This window comes from Terrapene carolina, unplaced genomic scaffold (genome assembly GCF_002925995.2).
Source record: "Terrapene carolina triunguis isolate 2854851 unplaced genomic scaffold, T_m_triunguis-2.0 Scaffold96, whole genome shotgun sequence".
In the NCBI taxonomy this organism is placed as follows: Eukaryota; Metazoa; Chordata; order Testudines; family Emydidae; genus Terrapene; species Terrapene triunguis.
The window spans coordinates 59,377,406-59,397,041 of record NW_020664447.1 but is presented as its reverse complement, the minus strand read 5'-3'; the positions used below and the strand labels follow the sequence as shown (position 1 = coordinate 59,397,041).

Below are 19,636 nucleotides of genomic sequence, written 5' to 3'. Positions count from 1 at the left end.
TGCAGAAGTGTTTGTGGAACTACTCAAAATCTGAGCTTTCATTTTAATAAAGTTGTTTTCAGCCTTTGTAGTTGTGAAAATAATTTTAAAAGATTAACCGAATAAGAACTGATGCAATGTTGTCTTCCTGAGTCTCCAGTCTCAAACAATATTCTCAGACACACAGACTGCCCCATACATTTCAGTCTATTGTTAACACTGAAACCTAAAGATTTTAGTTTAAATGTCAATGTCGGGGACTATTAAACTATTGAACATTTTAGCAGACACATCCAGATAAGCACATTATCTCAATTACACACTGCCTCCCTGCACCTTTCTAGGAATATAAAGCCCCAAATTCCCACTACCTAGCTGCCAAGATCTTCAGCTAGTCCCCCAATTTCTATGATGCAGCTCTGTATTGTCAATGTAAAAATCTGCAGCATATTAAGAACTGAAAATGTGTGGCCACTTAAAAATAAATGTAATGTATATTACAACAAACAGAGGCTACAGTACGACTGAATTATTCATTTTTATATTTATTAGAAACCTTCATTTTTTATTTTAAATTTAATTGTCATAGAATTCAGGTCCAGTTGGATGCTGAGGGCCAAGCATGTAGCAGTACACCTTGGTTAGCATTAGCATTTGTGGAGCACTTTACATGATCAGAATGCTGTACTAAACATTATCATTGCTTCTTCCTATTAGACCTTTCAGCTATGGTTTTTGATCCTCTCCTCTCTCTAAACATTGCCTCTGTAAACATTTCTCAACATATTTATCTTTTATTTTACAAGTAGCACAGGTAATGAGGGAGCTAAATTCAAATTAATCTAGATTCTATCAACTTTTATTTTTAGGTCTCATTTAATTTATACCAAAGCAAATATATGCCACCGCTTGAATCAGGCACTAGTCCAGTTAGGACTGTATATCTAAATTCCCAGCAGCAAGGACATGCAGCTAGGTCAGGACTCATTTTGGACAAGTATCTCAACCTATTTTGCCTCTTCACTCATAAGAATTTAGAATGACTTCTCCAAAAACCCTTAAAAGCCAATTTTCAGTTATCATCCACCTGGGAACCACAGTCTTCTGAGAATTTAAAATGGTCCTGGGACTGATTTAGGAGGGAAAACAGAAATTTACATAGTTTGGCTAAGTGACAACTAAAAGAGGAACATGATAAAAGTATACAGCATCTGAAGGGTGTAAACTCCAAGAAGAGAGAGGAATTATGTAGGGTACTGCACAGGTAAACAGCTGGTTAATCACATTGATAAATAATTGTAAATTGGAAGATGAGGACACCAGTGAAGGTGCATATGGACACTGGTCTCCCTGGACCATTTCTTGGGGAGTGTTTCCTGAATAAAGAAGATCTGTGATTTAAACGCACCAGTGTGAATCCGCAGGTGGTTCTTCAGATTCCCAGCCGTTGTGAACTGCTTCCCACAGCCCACCTCAGTGCAGACAAATGGTTTCTCACCATTGTGAGTTCGCATGTGCACCTTCAGCCTTTGCAGGACATAGAAGCTTTTCCCACAGCCTTCTGCTGGGCAGGTGAAGGAACGATCATTCCTGAGAGGCAACGAAAGAACTACAGCAACGGGTTACGAAACAATATATTTTCTCAGGGACATTCAACTCTGTTGCCACATCTGTTTTTTAAATAAGGTTTCTACCTTTTACTCGCTTTTCAACTGAAATGAATCGAGGTACAAGGAAATTAAGTGACCTAACCAGGTAAGTGGCTTAAATCTGTATTTAACTAGATTACTCATCAAGGAGCTTCTTCTATCACATGGTCAGAAGTTGTAAAATCTATTGGAAAAAGAAAACAGAAAATAAATCCAAGCCTCTTTGGCTTATATCACAGGTTTTTTGCAACCTCAGCTTTATTCGGGATAGATGACCTTGTGCAAGGCAACATAATGCACAGATGTGATAACATTCCCCTATATACCAGTGTAGCAACACCCTTACTATAGCTGGGAGTGGGATAGGAGTGCTACATGTACATGAGATGGGGAAGCTGAGTTAACATTGTCCATCACACAGGATATTTTAGATTAAAGGATAGCTCCACTTTAAAATATTATTAACGACCAGCAGGAAGAGCCTAAATCTGGCTTACTTTTTTCAATTTATGTGGCATATAGATTAATCTAACACATACATTCACACTGTTCTAGTTTCTGAGGGGAGAGCCAAATTTAGAGATAGGCAAACAGTTACTACTCCTTTCAATTTCTCTATTTTGTTAAGTTAATATGAACGCCTGAGTCTTTTCTTTCTTGGGATAGGTGTGAATATAAGAGAAACAGTGCCATGGTGAGGAGGCTCAAAATCCAACAATCCTGTTTTCCTGACTTTGAGATTGGGCTGCAATATGCATTTAAACCCACTTTCTTCCCTTCCACCAAAAAAAACCAACATTCAATATTTTTCCAGAAATACTTGGGCCAGTTCCAAGCTATTCAGCAGCACTTTTTTATTTTATTTTCAAGTTTACATTAATAACAGTGTTTTCTATGAACTAGGAGCTTTTTTGTAAAGATGTCAACTTTCCCTAAGCCACAGTGGATTTCATGGAGGACAAAGGGAATTTTCAAAATAAAAATTTTTCTGCACTGTATTCTCTCCCAGCCAGGCTGAGAGTGTGCAGGAGGTGTGCTGACCATAACCCTTGTTAGTGAGACCATTCAGCAACTAAATCTGGGTTTTACTCAATTTTGAGTTTCCTGTTGCCCTTCAGCTTTGAAGAAAGATTTTACACAATGGGAATTAATAATGATGTTTTGTATAAAGACCAGGAATTTCTGCAGGGTCACAATAGCAGAGATCTCTGCTCTACTCACCTGTGAGTTTTTAAATGATATTTGAAGTGGGCTGGCCACACAAATGTCCGATCACAGCCCTCAACTGTGCACTTCAGCTTCTTCTCTACGCGGGACAGGTGAGGGATGGGGCTGGAATCTTTTGGCTGCCCATCTCCTGAGCAAAGATGAACACTTTCACCTAGAACAGAACAGAAAACACTGTCAAAGTCAGAGGAGATGGATTACTGGAGGAAAGAAACAGGATAACCCCTAGTATAATCTAGGCCTATAAACCAGTGTGTTCCTGGTTATCATGTATTTACCTAGTCCTACAAACTAGATATTGCTACCCAGCCCATTGCAGGGACCATATACATATCTACCTACCTTCCAAGTCTATAAACTATTCCCAGCAAGGTACCATATCATATCAGCTGCCTCCAGATCAGAATAATGATAGGGAGTGTGTAATGCTGAGAGATCAGAGGCCATAAATATCAACTAAATAGTAATATTAGGTTACTTCAACTATCCAAATATTAAATAGTCAAATGTCACCTCTGGATTCAGTCAGGATAAGCAATTTCTCAACACCTTAAATGATGACTTCTTGGAACAGCTGATTCTAGAGCACAGAAGAGGACTTAATTGACTTAATTATTTCAAGATATAATTGTAGTTGAGCCATTAAGTGATCACAATATAATTAATAGTTCAAACAGGTATCCCTCAGAAAACTGAATATCAAACCTAGGTAAGCCACTAGAAAGGCACATAAAATAAAGCTGGCAATATGAAAAATGGACATTATGAGGATTAAAAGGTAATTTGAAGAGCAAACAGCTGTAGACAAAAAGAAACAACAAAAGATTCTTTAAGCAGATCAGAAGCAGGAAGCCTGCAAGAGAATTGGTGCGTCAACTGGATTACCAGGGAACGAAGGAAGCAATTAAGGAGGTAAGGACATTGCAAAGAAATTAAATGATTGTCTTGCATCAGTCTTCAGCACAGAAGATTTTGGGGAGATACCTTCGGGGGAGGTATTACAGTTGAAGAACTCCTTTGAACTCAAACTACTGAACATATTTTCTTAGAAAATTAAATCTGCAAATCTGTTTTCAGCCCTAAGAGATACTGAAACCTTGCTTTAACAGAAAACCTCAATATAGCCTTAACTATAGAGATGCTAACAATGCCTCTATAATGATTTTGTCTATTTAGAAACTATCCTGCAATCATATAGGATAAACAACTAAAGCTACAGCCAGTTGCCTTTCACAGAAGGTTAAATCTTTAAGATAGTAACAGCACATCGCCTACCATTATTGCTTGCTTTGGCATTCTTTGCGAGCTGTGCTCGAGTGGCAGCAATCAAACTGTCATGGGCCAATTCCTGCACTCGTAGAAACCATGGGGTACTGCTGTCTGTGCTGTCATGGGAGAGAAAGTCATTCCCAGAATCCTCTGCTTCATCCTGAACGAACACAAGGTGCTCTGCTGGACAGCTCAGGCCTGGAAAAGATGGCAGCTCCATGAGACAAAGATAGTAAATGAGAGGGGACTCTCTTGCTTCTCAGAGTCTAATATCCATGGTACAGACATAATATCTGCACTAAGTCTCCACAGACCTCTGTATTGTAGGAAGCTGCTGATTGTTACATGCTCCTGAAAAATATCCACTAACACCCAGAAAATTTCATATTTCCCCATCATAAGCAGCTGGGACAAAGATACAAATGTATCTTCTGCATTCTACTGTCTGAAACAGATCCAGCCAGATGACAACAGGAAGGGGAATTACCTGCTCTTGTTAGGTTGAGGAGAATAAAGGAAGTGCTGTCACTGGGCTGGAGGTCTTGCAATAAGGTGGAAGGTTCTGGACTTGACAGGAGCTCAGGTGGTTTCTGTACAGTTTGTGCCCTTGTCTCCTCGCCGTCAGGGCCTACATTTACCTGAAGGCTTCTCAAGACAGCAGATGAAGGAACATCTTTGGAGGAGTTAGTGTGACTTGGAGAATCATCTAGTGAAGAGAATGAGATAACAGGCCTCTAAGTAGCAAAGCTCCACCACTAATGAAAAAGTCCTAATAACTCTTCTGAACCTATCCCTCCACCACCAGGATCCCTTTTCAGCAAGAAGTACGGAGAACATGCTGTAGTGGCACAATAGAGACAGCTATATAAATAGCACTCCCACACAAACCTGTACCATAGATTTTACCTGGCAACATCAGTCTGTTGCATTCTGAGGTCTCAGTAACAGGAAGGAGGGAGAGACAGGTGATGCCTTTAGGTTCTGATTCCACCAGCCCCCGCCCCAGTGGAATAGATGTGTTCTGAACAAACTGAACCAGCAGCTGAAAAAGAGAGGATCTTGAAAATAGGATTCAGCAGTGAGCAAACCAGTTTATAGCACAAGGTTCCAATGAGATAACAAAAGACATTGAGTTAGGCTTCCTCTACCTTGTAATACACACAGAACCAAATCCAACATTCCTTGAAGTCAATGAAAGTCTTCCCACTTACTTCAATGGGAGCTGGACTGAGCCCATAATTGAAAATATTACCATTTATGGATGACATCCCCAATTATTTCATGAGATTGATAATCTTGATTTTTCTTTAGAAATTCAATAAGATAGCCTAGCTCACTATAGGTAGTAGTGATGTCTATTATTAAGGGTGCACATTACTTGCCATTATAACCCTCATTTTCTGTCTCTTATCACTGTCAAGCTCTAACCTTTCAATCCAAAATTTTTCATGTTTAATCTCTGGCTCAAGTTGATTTAACAACAATTTTTTTTTTAAATTGAAAATAGATCAGCCCTTTTCAAGAATGTAGGAAGTAAAACAGTAGGGAGCGCTGTCAATATAAAAAAATATTATTGGATAACCCTAGTGTGTCAAGCGTTTGGAGCAGGAACCAAAAATTTGACAAGAAACTAATCATGAAGTCAGTGCCGCTCCAGGAAGTGCCGCGGCCCCTGGGGGACGGAGGGCTCCGCATGCGCTGCCCTCGCCGCGCCTCCAGGTACCTCCCCAGAAGCTCCCATTGGCCATGGTTCCCCGTTCCCGGCCAATGGGAGCTACGGGCAGCAGTGTCTGGAGGCAAGGGAAACACACAGAGCCCTCTGCCCCCTGCCTGGGGGCTGCAGGGAAGTGGTGCTGGCCGCTTCTGAGAGCGGCATGGATCCCACGGCGGGCAATCCCGCGGGCCGGATCCAAAGCCCTGAGGGGCTGGATCCGGCCCGTGGGCCGTAGTTTGTCCACCCTTGCTCTAGGCGGTTTGCATATACTGGTTCAGGGTGGGTTTTCCAGACATTATGAAGCAAAGAAAAAGGTTTTGATATAAAAGAATGAGCTTGAACTGACTTGTGGAATTCTTTCGGATCCAGCAAATGGACAGGACCTTCTGTCCAATGGGGCCCCAACCCATGCGGAAGGGTTGGAATGTCTTTGGCCTATTTGAGCCCCAGGAGACTGATGGACGACTCCTGATAAGGTTAGTGTGTTTAAATCTACTTATTGTTTTTATTACATTTTCTTTATAATGCTTTTATCTTAAGAATAAAATTGCTTGCTTAGAAAGAGCTGTGTGGTAACTTGTAACTGCTGGCAATACATATATTCATAGCCCTCAGAGAGAAAGCAAAGCAAGGTTCTGGCCTTTAGGCAGACTGGCTTGTTGGGGATATCACAGTGTAAGACAGAGAGCTGTGTAGCCTTAAAACCCTTGGTCAGAGGGAATGGGACATGGATCCCTATCCAGAGACAGGCGATGGATGAAGACCATTCTGGCCGTTCCTGGAGTGGGGGCAGGGGAAAATACAGGTGCAGTTACCCTGAAACTGTGACTGTAGTCACTATTGTGGGTGCCTCATTTCCTGTGTACCCAAAATTACACACTCTGGGCTTGACTTTCAGAAGTGATGGGCACTCACAAATCCAAATGAAGTCAATGGGAGCTGCCAGTGTTTTAAACCTCTGAAAAATTAGGTCCTAGGCATCTTAAGTTGAGCATTATATTATACCGAAAATTAGTGGACCCTTGAAATTTCAGGCCCTAATTTATCTGTGCTCAGTTCCCCTACCTCCCTACGATATTATGAAGATAATTTAAGTTGGTGTGGCACTCAGATGGCTATATGCAAGATGAACTGAGCCAGAATCCATAACCCAATTTAATAGATCACCAATTCTTATTAGTAATAATACAAGTAACATCCAGAAGCCTCAATCAAAATTGGGGACCATTTTGCCAAGTGCTCTATAAACACATATTAAAATATTCCCTCTCCTGAGATCTTACTTTTTAGATTAAGACAAGATGCAACAACAGGGTGTGGTTAACAGACTTGCATTGCTAGATAGCTTAGTCATTCAGAGTTATTGGAGTGGTTGTTTAAAGATTAAATATGAAATATTAAATTATATCCATAGTCCCTATTGCAAACTGCCTTGCTATGAAATATATATTAACATAATGAAATGTGGCCTGGCTTCTTATATAGAGATACTAAAAAAAAGATTTCCTCCCCCTACAAGGTGGCTTTGGCTCAAACCATTCGTCCACATGTACTAACGTTAGGCCATTAAACGTGACCAAAAGCAACAGCAGAAAGTCTCTCCTAGAACAGGGAGTCTCTTTGTTTTCCCCAGCATAATGATATCAAACCGGTATGCAAAACCAATAGGATAAAAGCAGCAGGCAAAGGGTAATAACAACAAATCTCTCTTATTACAAACATTCTCAAAGAGATGATCTTAAACAACACAATGGCTTTTTTATTTAAATTCTTTCTCCCACACATTACTAAATTGACCCCCTTCCACCTCCACCAAAAAAAAATCCAAGGCTAGGCAAACATTTTCGTAAAGTTGTCACATCTTAATAGAGAAATAGTGTCAGGGACACCTCCCTTCCCATTCACAATCACATAATATTCCTGTGACAATGACAGCGATTGATCGCATGGAAAAGTCACATTAAGAAGATATGTAATGCCTTTTTAGTTTCTTTTAATGCAATTTTGCAGCTGGAATGAAAGGGGAACCACAAGCACCATGTGAACAGCCAGCTGTCTGTGAACAAAGATTTGGGAACTTTAGGAATAACCCAAACCCCCAGAATCTAGTAGTGTCACTCTGGTAGGAGGGAAAGAAGTTGGTACAAAGATTTAAAAAAAAAAAAAAAAAAAAGGGGGGGGGGAGGAGATATATTTTCTCACCCACCATTATTTTATTCAGAAATGGCTGATGAGACTTTGCTCAAACTAAAATGTATATATCTCCAAAAAGTCAATATTGTACAATATTATAAACCACTGAAAATAATGTCTGATTACAAGAGAAAATATTCTGCAATCTTAAATATATGGGGTGCTATCATTATCTGCTATGTTTAGGTAGTTTTGAGGAATTACTGTCTAAATGGCAAACTACATCTTCTGCTGAACTTAAGAGTTGGACCATGAAACAGAAACCAAGTCAGGAACTAACCCAGTTCTGACCTGCTTACCTCTGGTTTGGATTCTAACTCATCCGATAACATTGATTCAAGTTTCCGATTCCCGCAGCTGTTCTGGGCAAGGCACAAGTTTAGAATTCAGAGTGAACAGTCCCCTCTGATTATTCTCATAGTCTCCTAGACTTAAAGCAGTGCAGTCTTCCTGCAAGAAGCGGTGCTAGGCAGATATTCAATTTAACCTAAAACAAATAAGAGAATGGAAGTGTAAACAGCTGAGACTTATCACTCATGAATCAAAGTAAAAAAATGTATAGGTATTGTTAAGGAGTACAAAATCCCTGTCAATATGGACGGTCTCTCGCAGTTCTGTCTTTTACCCATCTTGGTGTTTATAGTACTATCACAATGGTATCGGAATGCTAACAAAACAGACTAAAGCCTAGTTCAATTTTAAAAAACTAGTCTCTATGCCTCCCTTTTATTATCTAATCTAAGACTACACAGAATTAAAAAAGCAGTACTTTCTGTTGCTTATATACAGAGAAGCATTCCCGGGCCATTCTTCAGGGGCTGTTGAGAACATCTGGGCTTATTCAGATTGTTGGTGGAATGAAATTCCATAGCCAAGGATCCATAATCAAGAAACTCTGCCCACCTGTTCCCAAAAAGTCATCTGTTTTCTGATTGTCAAAAAATCCCTGATGTTCACAGATGTTTCGATTTAATTTCACCTCAGTTCTCATACACACTGCACCTATAAATTAATCATGCTATTTTTTCTACAGATTAGGAAGGAAGCTAGATATATTTTTGTTCCCATTTCTGGAAAGTGCTCAGATACTAGTGACAGGAATCAGCAAGAAAATATTATCTCCAGTTCTCCTGCTCCATCAATATTACAGCTTCCTGTAAGTCTTAAAAACATAATGGTCTGAAAAAACACAAGTTCTCATTCTAGGTTGGATCAGCACAGAAATTATGATAGAGCCCTCCCGCAGGACTCCCCATGGGCTGTCTGTCCAGATGTAAGATGCTCTAGGGGCAGAGGCCATGTCTTGTACTAACTGTACAGTGACAAGCCCACTCTGAACTTAATAAGTAAATAATCATACTAAATAAAAACAGGAATTACAGCTTCAAGGGGGCTCCTGGTACTTTGTTCATGTTCTAAGATCCCCTTTGCCTTTCAAACTGCAGACTTGGCTGAGTCATTCATTGGTCAGTGGCAATCACACCCAGTGAAATAAGCTACTACCTAAGGGATGCAGAGACCAACCAAGTTGCACTGGTTAAGTTACTGGAGCGAAGAAGCCCGGGTCCCTACTGCCGCTCTGCAGCCCTTCCAAAGCTGTCTGAGATTTCATTATGACCCTTCCTGGCATCAGTGTTACACACGCCAGCACCACAACCAGTCTCACAGCCCAGAGCAGCTGGCGGGCGAAATAAGCCAACGCCGTGAAGACAGACAGGTGGGCAGCGACAGGCCGGGAGAGCCCGAGGCCAGGCCGGACGGAACCGAGGGAGGCCCCACGACCCAAAGGCACAGCTGTGTGGGCGGGAATGGGGGGCTCGCGGCACACACGCGCTCCCACCCCGCCCCCATCGGGGCAGGCTCCCCCTCAGCGCGGCTGCCTGCCGGGTGTGTTCCCCTCGGAGCCCCCAACCCCCAGCTTCAGCCCCGCGGGGGAGGGCTCCAGCCCCCGAGAAAGGGGAGGGACCAGCACCGCCCCGCGCGAGCCCCCGGGTTCGGGGGAGCAGCAGAGCCCCGGGAAAGGGATTGATCCGCGTGAACCCCCCCCCCAATTCGGAACCCCCCACCCCCTTCTAACTCCCCCCACAATTCTTACCGGCATCTCAGAACCGCACGGATGTGACGCGAGCCCAAGCCGGAAATGCCAAGGCGTTCCGCAGCTCTATGGTGTGGGCGATTTTCCAGGCAGGCTAAGGCTTCGATTCTATGACCCGGGGGGGAGGTACCACATCCGGTTCCGGTTTCCAGCTGGGCGGGAGAAGGGGAGCCGAGGATGGAGCCCTAGAGCCCCATAGCTCTGGCTCTGCGCCAGCCCCTCTCCTACGCGGGAATCACATCGCCCCGTGACCCGGAACGCACCCCAGGCGCGGCTGTGGCGCTGCCTATACCAAGAATGCCGGTGTCTGTGGGGCCGTTAACCCTGCTGCCGCTGCCGTGGTCTCCCTGCCCCTCCACTCTGGGGTTGCCAATTTTCTGATTGCAGAAAACCGAACACCCAGGCCCTGCTCCCGCTCATTCCAGTCCCCCTCCCTCTGTAGCTCGCTCATTTTCACTGGGCTGGGAGTGCAGGGGATTGGCGTGCAAAAGGGGGTGAGGATTCTGGCTGGGGGTGCAGGCTCTGGGGTGGGGCCAGGGATGAGGGGTTTGGGGTGCAGAGGGGGCTCTGGGCTGGGGTTGGAGTTTGGCAGGGTGTGTGGGCTTTGGGAGGAAGTTTGGGGGCAGGCTCTAGGAGAGGGCTCAGGACTGGGGCAGGGGGTTCGGGTTCCAGGTGGCGCTTACCTTAGGCAGCTCCCAAATGGCCAGCATTGGAGCCAGAGGGGCTATAGGGGGCTCTGCACACTGCCCGTGCCCATGGGCCTCACCCCCACAGCTCCCATTAGTTGGGAAGCTGCAGAGCCAGCGCTCAGGGTGAGAGCAGTGTGTGGTGCCCCCATGGCCACCCCTGCGCCTATGAGCTGAATATGCTGGCCGCTTCTGGGAGCCATGCAAAGCCAGGGCTGGCAGGGAGTTTGCCTTAGCCCCGCTGCGCTGCCGATCAGATTTTTAACAGCCCGGTCAACAGTGCTCATGGGAGATGCCAGAGTCCCTTTTCCACTGGGCATTCTGGTTGAAAACCGGACACCTGGCAACCCTACCTGGGGCCAGCCCAGGTTCTGCGGCCACCTTCTCAGCCTGGTTCGGGAAGCCCAGCCCAGATCCCTCCTGCTCCACATGGCCTGGGAAATGGGCTGCCTGCACCCAGCCTGCTCTGCGGGAGCTCTGCTGCCAAACCTGTCCTGGCGCTCTTTCACCAGCCTGTCAGACAGTGTCCCAGCCAGCTCCAGTGTACAACAGTCATGAGTCCCAGCCCCCAAAATCATGAGCTGCTAACAAATAATACAAGATGGGTTCTTTTATTTACATTGTTCTTTAGAGCTCCCATCTTCCAGTTTTTCTCTGTAACCAGGAGGGCCAGAGGCTCAGAGTTGGGTGGTTTGTTTTGTTTAAATTAAAGCTGAGATTCTCATATAATCACGTGACTCCAGAAGCAGAGGCTTTAAGAAAGTCACCCAATATCACAAGACTCATGATAAACACACGCGCTAGAAACACCGAAGGACCCAAAACTTAGTCTCTTCTCTTCTGCCACCCCCCACCCAGTCTGTCACTTCTGTGCTTGCAATCTTCTCCCTGTTACTCAACTTGCTCCCCTTCAAGCCATCCAAAATAGTGCTGGTGCCTTGTTCATAAGTTTATACTTCTCCAAGCAGTCTTGTCACTACCAGTGACTGCTGCCTGTAACCAATATTATCTCATTGTTTCTTTGTACTCTCCATTCTGTTTGTATCCATTTGCTATCTCTTATACTTAGATTGCAAGATCCTTGGGGAAGGGGCTGTCTTTTTCTGTGTTTGTACAGTGCCTAGCACAAAGGCCTGGTTTATGAATAGGGCTCCTAGGCACTACAGTAATACAAATAATGAATAGTAATACCACTAGCACCAGTGCCTGATGGGAGAACTGTCCAAGCTGGAAGTCTCCTGTATGCCTCCTTTCTACTAAAGGAAGATCTGTCCCTGTGGAGGACTCCCCCTCTGTTGGACAGAGAAAGCCTGCTGCTTCCCACTATCCCTCCCTTCCAGTAGGATACATTTTTGTGTTTAGCAGCTACTACTTGATATGCATCACAGTCTTTAATATATTAATCTTCACCACACCGCTGGGAGGTAGGGAAGTACTATTATCCCTGTTTTACAGACTAGAAACTGCCCAAGGTGTCACAGGAAGACTGCAGCAGGGTAGAGAATTTAAACTGGGTCTCCTGAATCCCAGGTTGGTACTCCAACTACTGGACCATTCTTCCTCTCATCATACAGTACATCATCTTTTATGATGGAATATCATTTCACCACATATTAATACACATGAAACCACAAATTGTTGCGCTCCCATTCCTATTTTGATCTGCCTTCACCACTAGTGCTGAGCCAGTACTTGCAGCGAGCAAATCACAGAAACCTGTGGTTTTACAGCAGCTCACCAAATTAGGGTTATTGAGCCAGTGAACTCAAAAATGCACGTCTTCACACAGCCCTACGAAGCTAGAGTGGATGAGCAGATAACCTTGCCAAGGCTCGTAACTTAGCTTTTGCCCAGCAAGTTAGAGGTACTGAATATGAAACTTCATAGAAACGTGCATATTGCCATTAGCCCAGTAATACAGAGTTTATGAAACAATGGCCCTTGTAGCCTTGACACTAGCTCAGCATGCTAAAGCTGCAGAACTACCAATCTCAAAGAGGCTGAGCCTTATCAACAAGCTTCACATGCTATGTTAGTGATCTTGCGGACACCTAAAAGGGTGTCATAAGGAGGAGGGAGAAAACTTGTTCACCTTAGCCTCTGAGGATAGAACAAGAAGCAATGGGCTTAAACTGCAGCAAGGGAGGTCTAGGTTGGACATTAGGAAAAAGTTCCTAACTGTCAGGGTGGTTAAACACTGGAATAAATTGCCTAGGGAGGTTGTGGAATCTCCATCTCTGGAGATATTTAAGAGTAGGTTAGATAAATGTCTATCAGGGATGGTCTAGACAGTATTTGGTCCTGCCATGCGGGCAGGGGACTGGACTCGATGACCTCTCGAGGTCCCTTCCAGTCCTAGAATCTATGAATCTATGAAAAAAAAAAAAAACCTGTGCCTTGACATCAGACCAACATGCTAGAAGTGTGAATTCACTGGCTCAGCAAAAACAATCTATCTTGACACCAGATCAATGAGCTATAGGAAATGAATCAGTAACCTCACAAAGGCCTGTCCACTAACATCAAGCAACTGAGCTAAATATACTGAGCTAGGGCCTCACAGAGCTTTTCACCTGTCATCATTCCAGCAATCTGTAGTTGCTAAGTCAGTAACCCTCACAGAAGCCTCTGACCCAAAATCAGCCCAGTCAATCAGTGGAGCTGAGGCAGTGACCCTCCTGGTTGATGTCAAGAACCGAGAGCTCTCAGAAAGCTGTGCTTTATCAGACCAGCAAGTTACAGATCCTGAGTCAGTAACTTTAGAGAGTCTTCTGTCTTGATATACTAGACAGCTAGAGGGACTGGGACAGTTAGCTCACCAAGGAATGTGCCTCGACAGACATGGAGAAAGCTAGAGATGCTGCCCCATCATATCACAGAAGTCCTAGCCTTGACATTAGCCCATCAAACAGTAGCTTTTGAGACAGTGACCTTACCTCCCAGAGACCTGCCCCTTTACATCAGACCAGCAAGCTGGAGGTGTTCAGTTAAATAGCCTGAGACGTAACATCATCTTAGTAAACTAGAGTTGCTGAGTAAGTGGCCATGCAACAGCCTATCCTTTGACATCATGCCAACACAGTAGTAACCAGCATCCCACTCAGTAACCTCATACACACCTTTGCCTTCACATCAGCCAAGCAGTCTAAAGGAGCTGAGCCAACAAGTTCATAAAGCTTTCTGCTTTGATACTATTACATCAAGATACTATTACACCAAGACTGACATTTTGGTCAATTAATTAGTAACCTTACAAAGACCTGTGGCTTGACATCAACCCAGCAATCTAGAGTTGTTGAGCAGATATTAAAATAAGCGGGAGTGTGTGGGAGCACAGTTTCCCTTCTGATAAAATTAGAGGGAGAATCCATTCTTATCCTGCTCCAGAGCTGTCTACCTGCCTACCACTTCACTGGCTAGGGAACTGAGAACTCATCTGGTAGGAGAATCTGCATTGTGAACAGTGTGAAGAGCTGGTGCCTGGCTGAGTATTTTATGGGGCTCCAAGTCTTTCCTGTGAATACATGGAATACCTCCAATACCCAATGAGACATTAATTATTTATATTGGGAGTCCCATATCTGACATATTTCTTCTACAGGAAGATCTGTCCCTCTGGTGGTTCCCCCTACAATCCAGATAAAATAAGAGACTCAGCCACATCTCCTCCACAACCTACATTTCCGGACAAACAGCCAAATACTGACAGTTCCTTCTTCCCTCCTGGCATGCCATTGACGATTGTGTGAATTAAAAAGATGGTTAGGAGATACATTTTAAGTTCTGTTTCTGGGATCAGTGAGGAGCTAGTAGTACTTGATACACTCAGTTTTGAGTGTGATTGGTCAATATAAATATGTAAATGATATAAAAAGCTATGTTAAAAGAATGGTAAGTCTGTAAAGTCTAGCACCTAAAAGTTAGAGAATGTCAGAGATAAGGTTCCTCATGCAGAAGACAGATTCCATTCCCCTTTATGAGTTCTATTGTAGTTCCCGTCCCTCCAATATGGGTGTGATGACAGGTTCTTTACCAACTCACCTCCCTGAACTCTATGACTTTATAATTCCCTTTCTCCCTCTGCTAGACCTGATGGCATTCCACCCAAGCTGGAACAAGTGAGCATTGACCCCACATCAACTGTTCTTAAAAGTGTGGGCATCAGGCAGACTACGAACAGAACGGAAAAATGGCATCATAGTGTCCCTGTACAAAGGTAAAGGATCTTACACTGAGTGTTGCAATTACAGACTGATCTCATTGCTATCAATCTCTGGAAAGATCTTTGCTAACTTTCTGCTTGGTAGGATGCAGCCTCTTCTTAAAAGGCAACATTATCCACAGCAATCAGGTTTCACTGCTGGGCAGTTGACAGTGAATGCTGTCCTTACCCTCCAGCTTCTGGCTGAGCTGCACTGAGAATTTACTGGCCCACTTCTCGTGGCATACATCAACATCAAAGTAGCTTATTTGGCTGACAGGTCAGCAATTTGGCTCACACTGAGAGTTGGCGTCCCAGATGTTCTGATAAATCTGGTGCACAATCTTCACATCGGTACTGGTGCAAGAGTGTGCGTTGGTTCACAGCTTTCACCATGTTTCTACACAACTTCAGATATGTGGCAGGGATGTATTCTTGCCCCAGCACTGTTCTGTCAAGCTTTTGACTGGACATTAGGACTTGTCACACCAAACATCAGAATCAAGGTTGATCAAAAAGTGTTCACTGACCAAGACTATGACGATGGTGTTGTCCTGCCTGTTGTGAAGCAAGAGAATTTCAGCCCTGTCTTTCAAGGTTTCCAAGATGCTTCCCACACTATGGGGTTGAACATCTCATGCAGAAGTCTGAGGTCCACAACTTCAGAGCTGGACCACTAGAACCCCTGGTGCACGTGTGGTCGAGCACCTAACTAGGCTGCAAGCAGAGTTCAAATGGTTGTAGTAAACCTGATATCCTCAGATGAATTGGTCTTAATACTTCCTGCATGAAGTCCATGTCTTGCTTATGGGAACAAAAATGTCTCTGCACTGAGACAAACTTTAGGATCTAACAAACCTGTGTTCCACCTGTATTGCTACATGGGTCAGAAACCTGGACCCTCTTACAAGTAGACTTGGACCAGTTAGATGCATTCTATATGCTCTGTCAGCACCAAATCTTGAGCATAAAGTGGTTCAATTTTGTGAAAAATGCCATAACCTCACAGATATCTGGCCTTCCTTCAGTCACTCACTACATTCAAAAGCAGCATACATTGCATGCTCTTCCATCATGTCTCCCGGATGAACAAAGACACCCAAGCACACCATGCTTTCTTTCGATGCGCAACGGAGTTCACACCTTAACCCTACCTGGCATTGCCTGTGGGGCTGCCCCAGATATTCATGGATTTGCAGGATTGAGCGAGCCAGACCTGGGAATCTCACTGCGATGCCTGCTGTGATGCCATCAGCCCTGGTTGTTCTGGCTGGCGTGCAGGTCCACAGTGGACTGTGCAAGTCTGATGATCTCTCCCCCTCAAGACCTGATTCTGGAGGGAGTTAACCTGTCCCCCTCCCCACAGGTGGGCTTGGTGGTATGTTCCATCCTCCCCCACAGCTCAGTCTAGAGGTAGGTTCCATTTTCCACTCTGAGAGAGGTGGTAGGTTCCTTCCTCCCCATTCCTAGGTCAGTGGTAGCATCCACAATCCGCAGAGCTGGGTCTAGACGAGGTGCCAACCCCCTCTTCGAGTTAATTGGTAGGATCCATTCTTCCCCACCCCCTCGAGCTCGGTGGTAAGCACCATCCTCCCCCGCGGCCGGGCGCGGTGGTTTGCCCCGGCAGTAGCCGAGTCTCGGCCGGCCCCCGCCCCCTCCGCCTAGTCATTGATGTTGTTGTTTTTGTCGCAGGAGGCGGAGGCGAGGCCGCGGCCTGGGGCTGCAGCAGCGGGGCTCGGGCCGGCGCCAGGCATGGCGGTGTGCGGGGAGGCGGTGGGCGCCGGCTCCCTGCCCAGCGAGCTGGTGGTTCACATCTTCTCGTTCCTGGCGGGCCCGGACCGGCTGCGGGCCTCGGCCGCCTGCTCGCACTGGCGGGAGTGCCTCTTCTACCCGGCCCTGTGGCCCCGGCTGCGCCTCAGCCTCCGCGTCTCCCCCGCCGAGCGCCCGCGCCTCGACTTCCTCATGCGCAAGTGCGGCTGGTTCGTGCGGGAGTTGCGCGTCCAGTTCGCCGCCGACAACTACCCCGGCGGCGGCGGCGGGGTCTGCGAGGGGGCGGCGGCCGAGGGGGAGACGCTGCTCTGCCCCCGCTGGCTGGACCTGCTGAGGACCTACCTGGAGTTGGTGCTGTGCGTGTTGAGCAGCGTCCGCAATAACAGGTACTGCGGGGCCCTCCGGCCCAGCCTGGCCCGCTCCCTGGCGTTAGCCATCCGCGCGTGGGGGGAGACCTCTCAGGCCCAACTCCTTCCAGCCCGCTTGGACCCAGACCCATAACCCTGGGGGGGATTTCCTCTGGCCCGGCCCCCTTCCCTAGCCCGGCCACCTGCCCCCCTTCGCTGGGGGGATTCCCTCCTACCCGGCCCCTTTCTTGGGGACCCCTCCGGGCGGGGCCTTTCTCCAGCCCATCCGCCCGGCCACGGCCTTCTTCCTGGGATGTGTTGGTAGAAACCTCTTGCTCTGTAAACAGAAAAGGAAGGTTGGGGGAAAGAGTTTGTTTAGTAAAACTGCTTACCGAAAGTGTATTCAAGCAAATCCTCGAAACCAATTAGATTTCACCTGTGCATATTTTAAAATAAAGGGCACAATGGAGGCCGCAATGAGGAATAGGTCACGTACTGTATGTGCTGATGCTTCATGAAGATAAATTGTGAAGCACCTGCAAACTGATTGCTGATGCGCACATCACGTTCCATATTCATAGCAACTGTGCTTTGATGAAATGTAACAATTCAGCATGTAAGAAACTCTCTCAAATTAAGCTTTATTTGGTATCTGTGAAATGTAATTTCCATCACTTCTTATAGTGCAAACTCTGGAGTATTTCATAAATAATATGTAAAACATATAGTAGTAATTTGTTAAATTAGTGTCTTTGGAGTTCTTTATCAAACACTGTTAGGGTTACAATATGTAAATAACTTAAACATATTTTGCATTGTATCATGTTAGCTGTGGAATATAAATATAACACAAGGTATAGAAATTGATTAGCTGACAATTTACACTGGCCTGTGATAGACGCAAGGACAATTGGAGCTGTACAAGAATTCTTTTTGTCAAGAAAAAAGAAATGGAAATCAAATGTAGGGAGGATCAGTAGTATAAGTTTGAATTCTGGTGCATATCTAGACTCCATTCTTTCAAAATACTTCAAATGTGTCTTCATACTTTATTCATGCATGGACAGACCCAATAGATAAGTTGTGATGAAAACACTAATGTACATGTTACACTTTTGGTAATTTAAGCTGTTCCTCCCACCACTGAGCTGTGATGTAACCTTGGTATTGGAAAATATATTAACTATCATAATAGCTCAGTTGCCTGATAGTAATTTCTGAAACAATTTAATCTCTAATAGAATCTTCTATTTAGTCAGAGAGAAACTATTAATGATGAGTGACCTTTAATTGTCTTTGATCTTGGGAGATGATGTTAAAGAGGAGGATGGTTCAGTGGTTAAGATGCTAGTTTGGAACTTGGGAGGCCTTGGTTCAATTCTGTGCTTTTCCACAATTCTGTGCTTTGCCACAGTCTTCCTGAATAATGTTGGATTCTTAGTCTACTTGTTGCTCAGTTCTCTCTGTAAAATGGTGATAATAGTACTTCCTTACCTCGCTATGATATTGGTACCCATATAAACAATTAAGACAGAAAAGCAAGGGCCCATTAAAATGCTTCAGGGTTCCCTATCAATATTAGGCAAGGGTATGGTCGGAAAGGGATCCAGTGATCAGGATGAAATTAAGAACTTTACCTCCCCACCATTCCACAATAAAAAAGCTGTAAATGTTAACTTGGGTATCATAGTCTTCCACAAACGGTAAATCAGCTTATCAGAAAAGTGAATACAATGATGTACAAAATCAAAACATGTTAGGGCTTCTATGGCTTTGGGGAGAAATCTTTTTTGTTTGCGTTTTTTCATGCTTTTTTTCTGAGTTGTAGCTAGAGAATAATGAATATAGTCCCTCCTTGGTTTTAAATGAGTACATACTTTTCACCTGCCAAATGTCGTCCTTTCAATACCTCCACTTTGCTGCAGTTAGCTCAGAGACACTTCCTATGTTATAACACTCAGACATCTCACTGACAAAGCTTACTTTCTGAAAACCTCAGTTCTGCTCCAGCTCTGAACTGAGGACCCTAACCTTCATATTTTAGTACATGTTTTACTCTATTCTTCCACTTGTCAACGGTTTAGGGCTGTCTGTCTCAATCATCTGTGTCTGCTGCTATAACTCTTTGTTGTCAAGCTTTACTATTCACTAGTTCTTGTTGTTGGCTGACTTGAAAATACATCGGCCAATAAGTGAAAACTTCTGTATCAGTATTGATCTATCAAACTGTCTGAGGTGTGAGAGTACAGCAGACACTACTGTCTGAACTTGATATTTTTTGTAAGGTCGGTATTTATAATTAGGGCCCTACCAAATTCACAGTCCATTTTGGTCAATTTCACTGTCATAGTATTTTAAAAATAATAAATTTAATGATTTTAGATATTTAAATCTGAAATTTCGCGGTGTTGTAATTGTAGGGGTCGTCACCCAAAAAGGAGTTAGGGGGAAGGTGGGCGTCGCAAAGTTATTGTAGGGAGGGTTGTGGCACTGCTACACTTCCTTC

The 19,636-nt window shown here is 44.7% G+C and overlaps 2 protein-coding genes across 5 annotated transcripts in view; one reads left to right on the top strand and one right to left on the bottom strand.

The window, feature by feature from the left end:
* Positions 1 to 16,351, bottom strand: part of ZNF410 (zinc finger protein 410) — a 30,028-nt gene extending 13,677 nt beyond the window's left edge. For 2 of the 4 annotated variants that reach the window (XM_024195956.2, XM_024195960.2), the window contains exons 1-7: positions 10,127 to 10,207; positions 8,331 to 8,518; positions 5,031 to 5,166; positions 4,612 to 4,830; positions 4,131 to 4,322; positions 2,850 to 3,009; positions 1,388 to 1,569 (exon numbers count right to left, since the gene is read on the bottom strand). In XM_024195956.2, coding sequence (XP_024051724.2) covers positions 1,388 to 1,569; positions 2,850 to 3,009; positions 4,131 to 4,322; positions 4,612 to 4,830; positions 5,031 to 5,166; positions 8,331 to 8,363 — 922 coding nt within the window. In that variant the 5' untranslated portion in view covers positions 8,364 to 8,518; positions 10,127 to 10,207. Of the gene's footprint in view, positions 1 to 1,387; positions 1,570 to 2,849; positions 3,010 to 4,130; positions 4,323 to 4,611; positions 4,831 to 5,030; positions 5,167 to 8,330; positions 8,519 to 9,534; positions 9,812 to 10,126; positions 10,208 to 16,167 lie in introns of those variants that run through there. The other 2 variants (XM_024195957.3, XM_024195959.2) reach the window with 2 other exon arrangements.
* Positions 16,352 to 16,684: 333 nt separating this feature from the next.
* The window catches only part of FBXO33 (F-box protein 33), a 28,907-nt gene continuing 25,955 nt past the window's right edge, over positions 16,685 to 19,636 (top strand). Inside the window, exon 1 of the mRNA XM_024195961.2 lies at positions 16,685 to 17,169. Within this exon, the coding sequence (XP_024051729.1) occupies positions 16,685 to 17,169 (485 nt within the window). The remainder of the gene's footprint in view (positions 17,170 to 19,636) is intronic.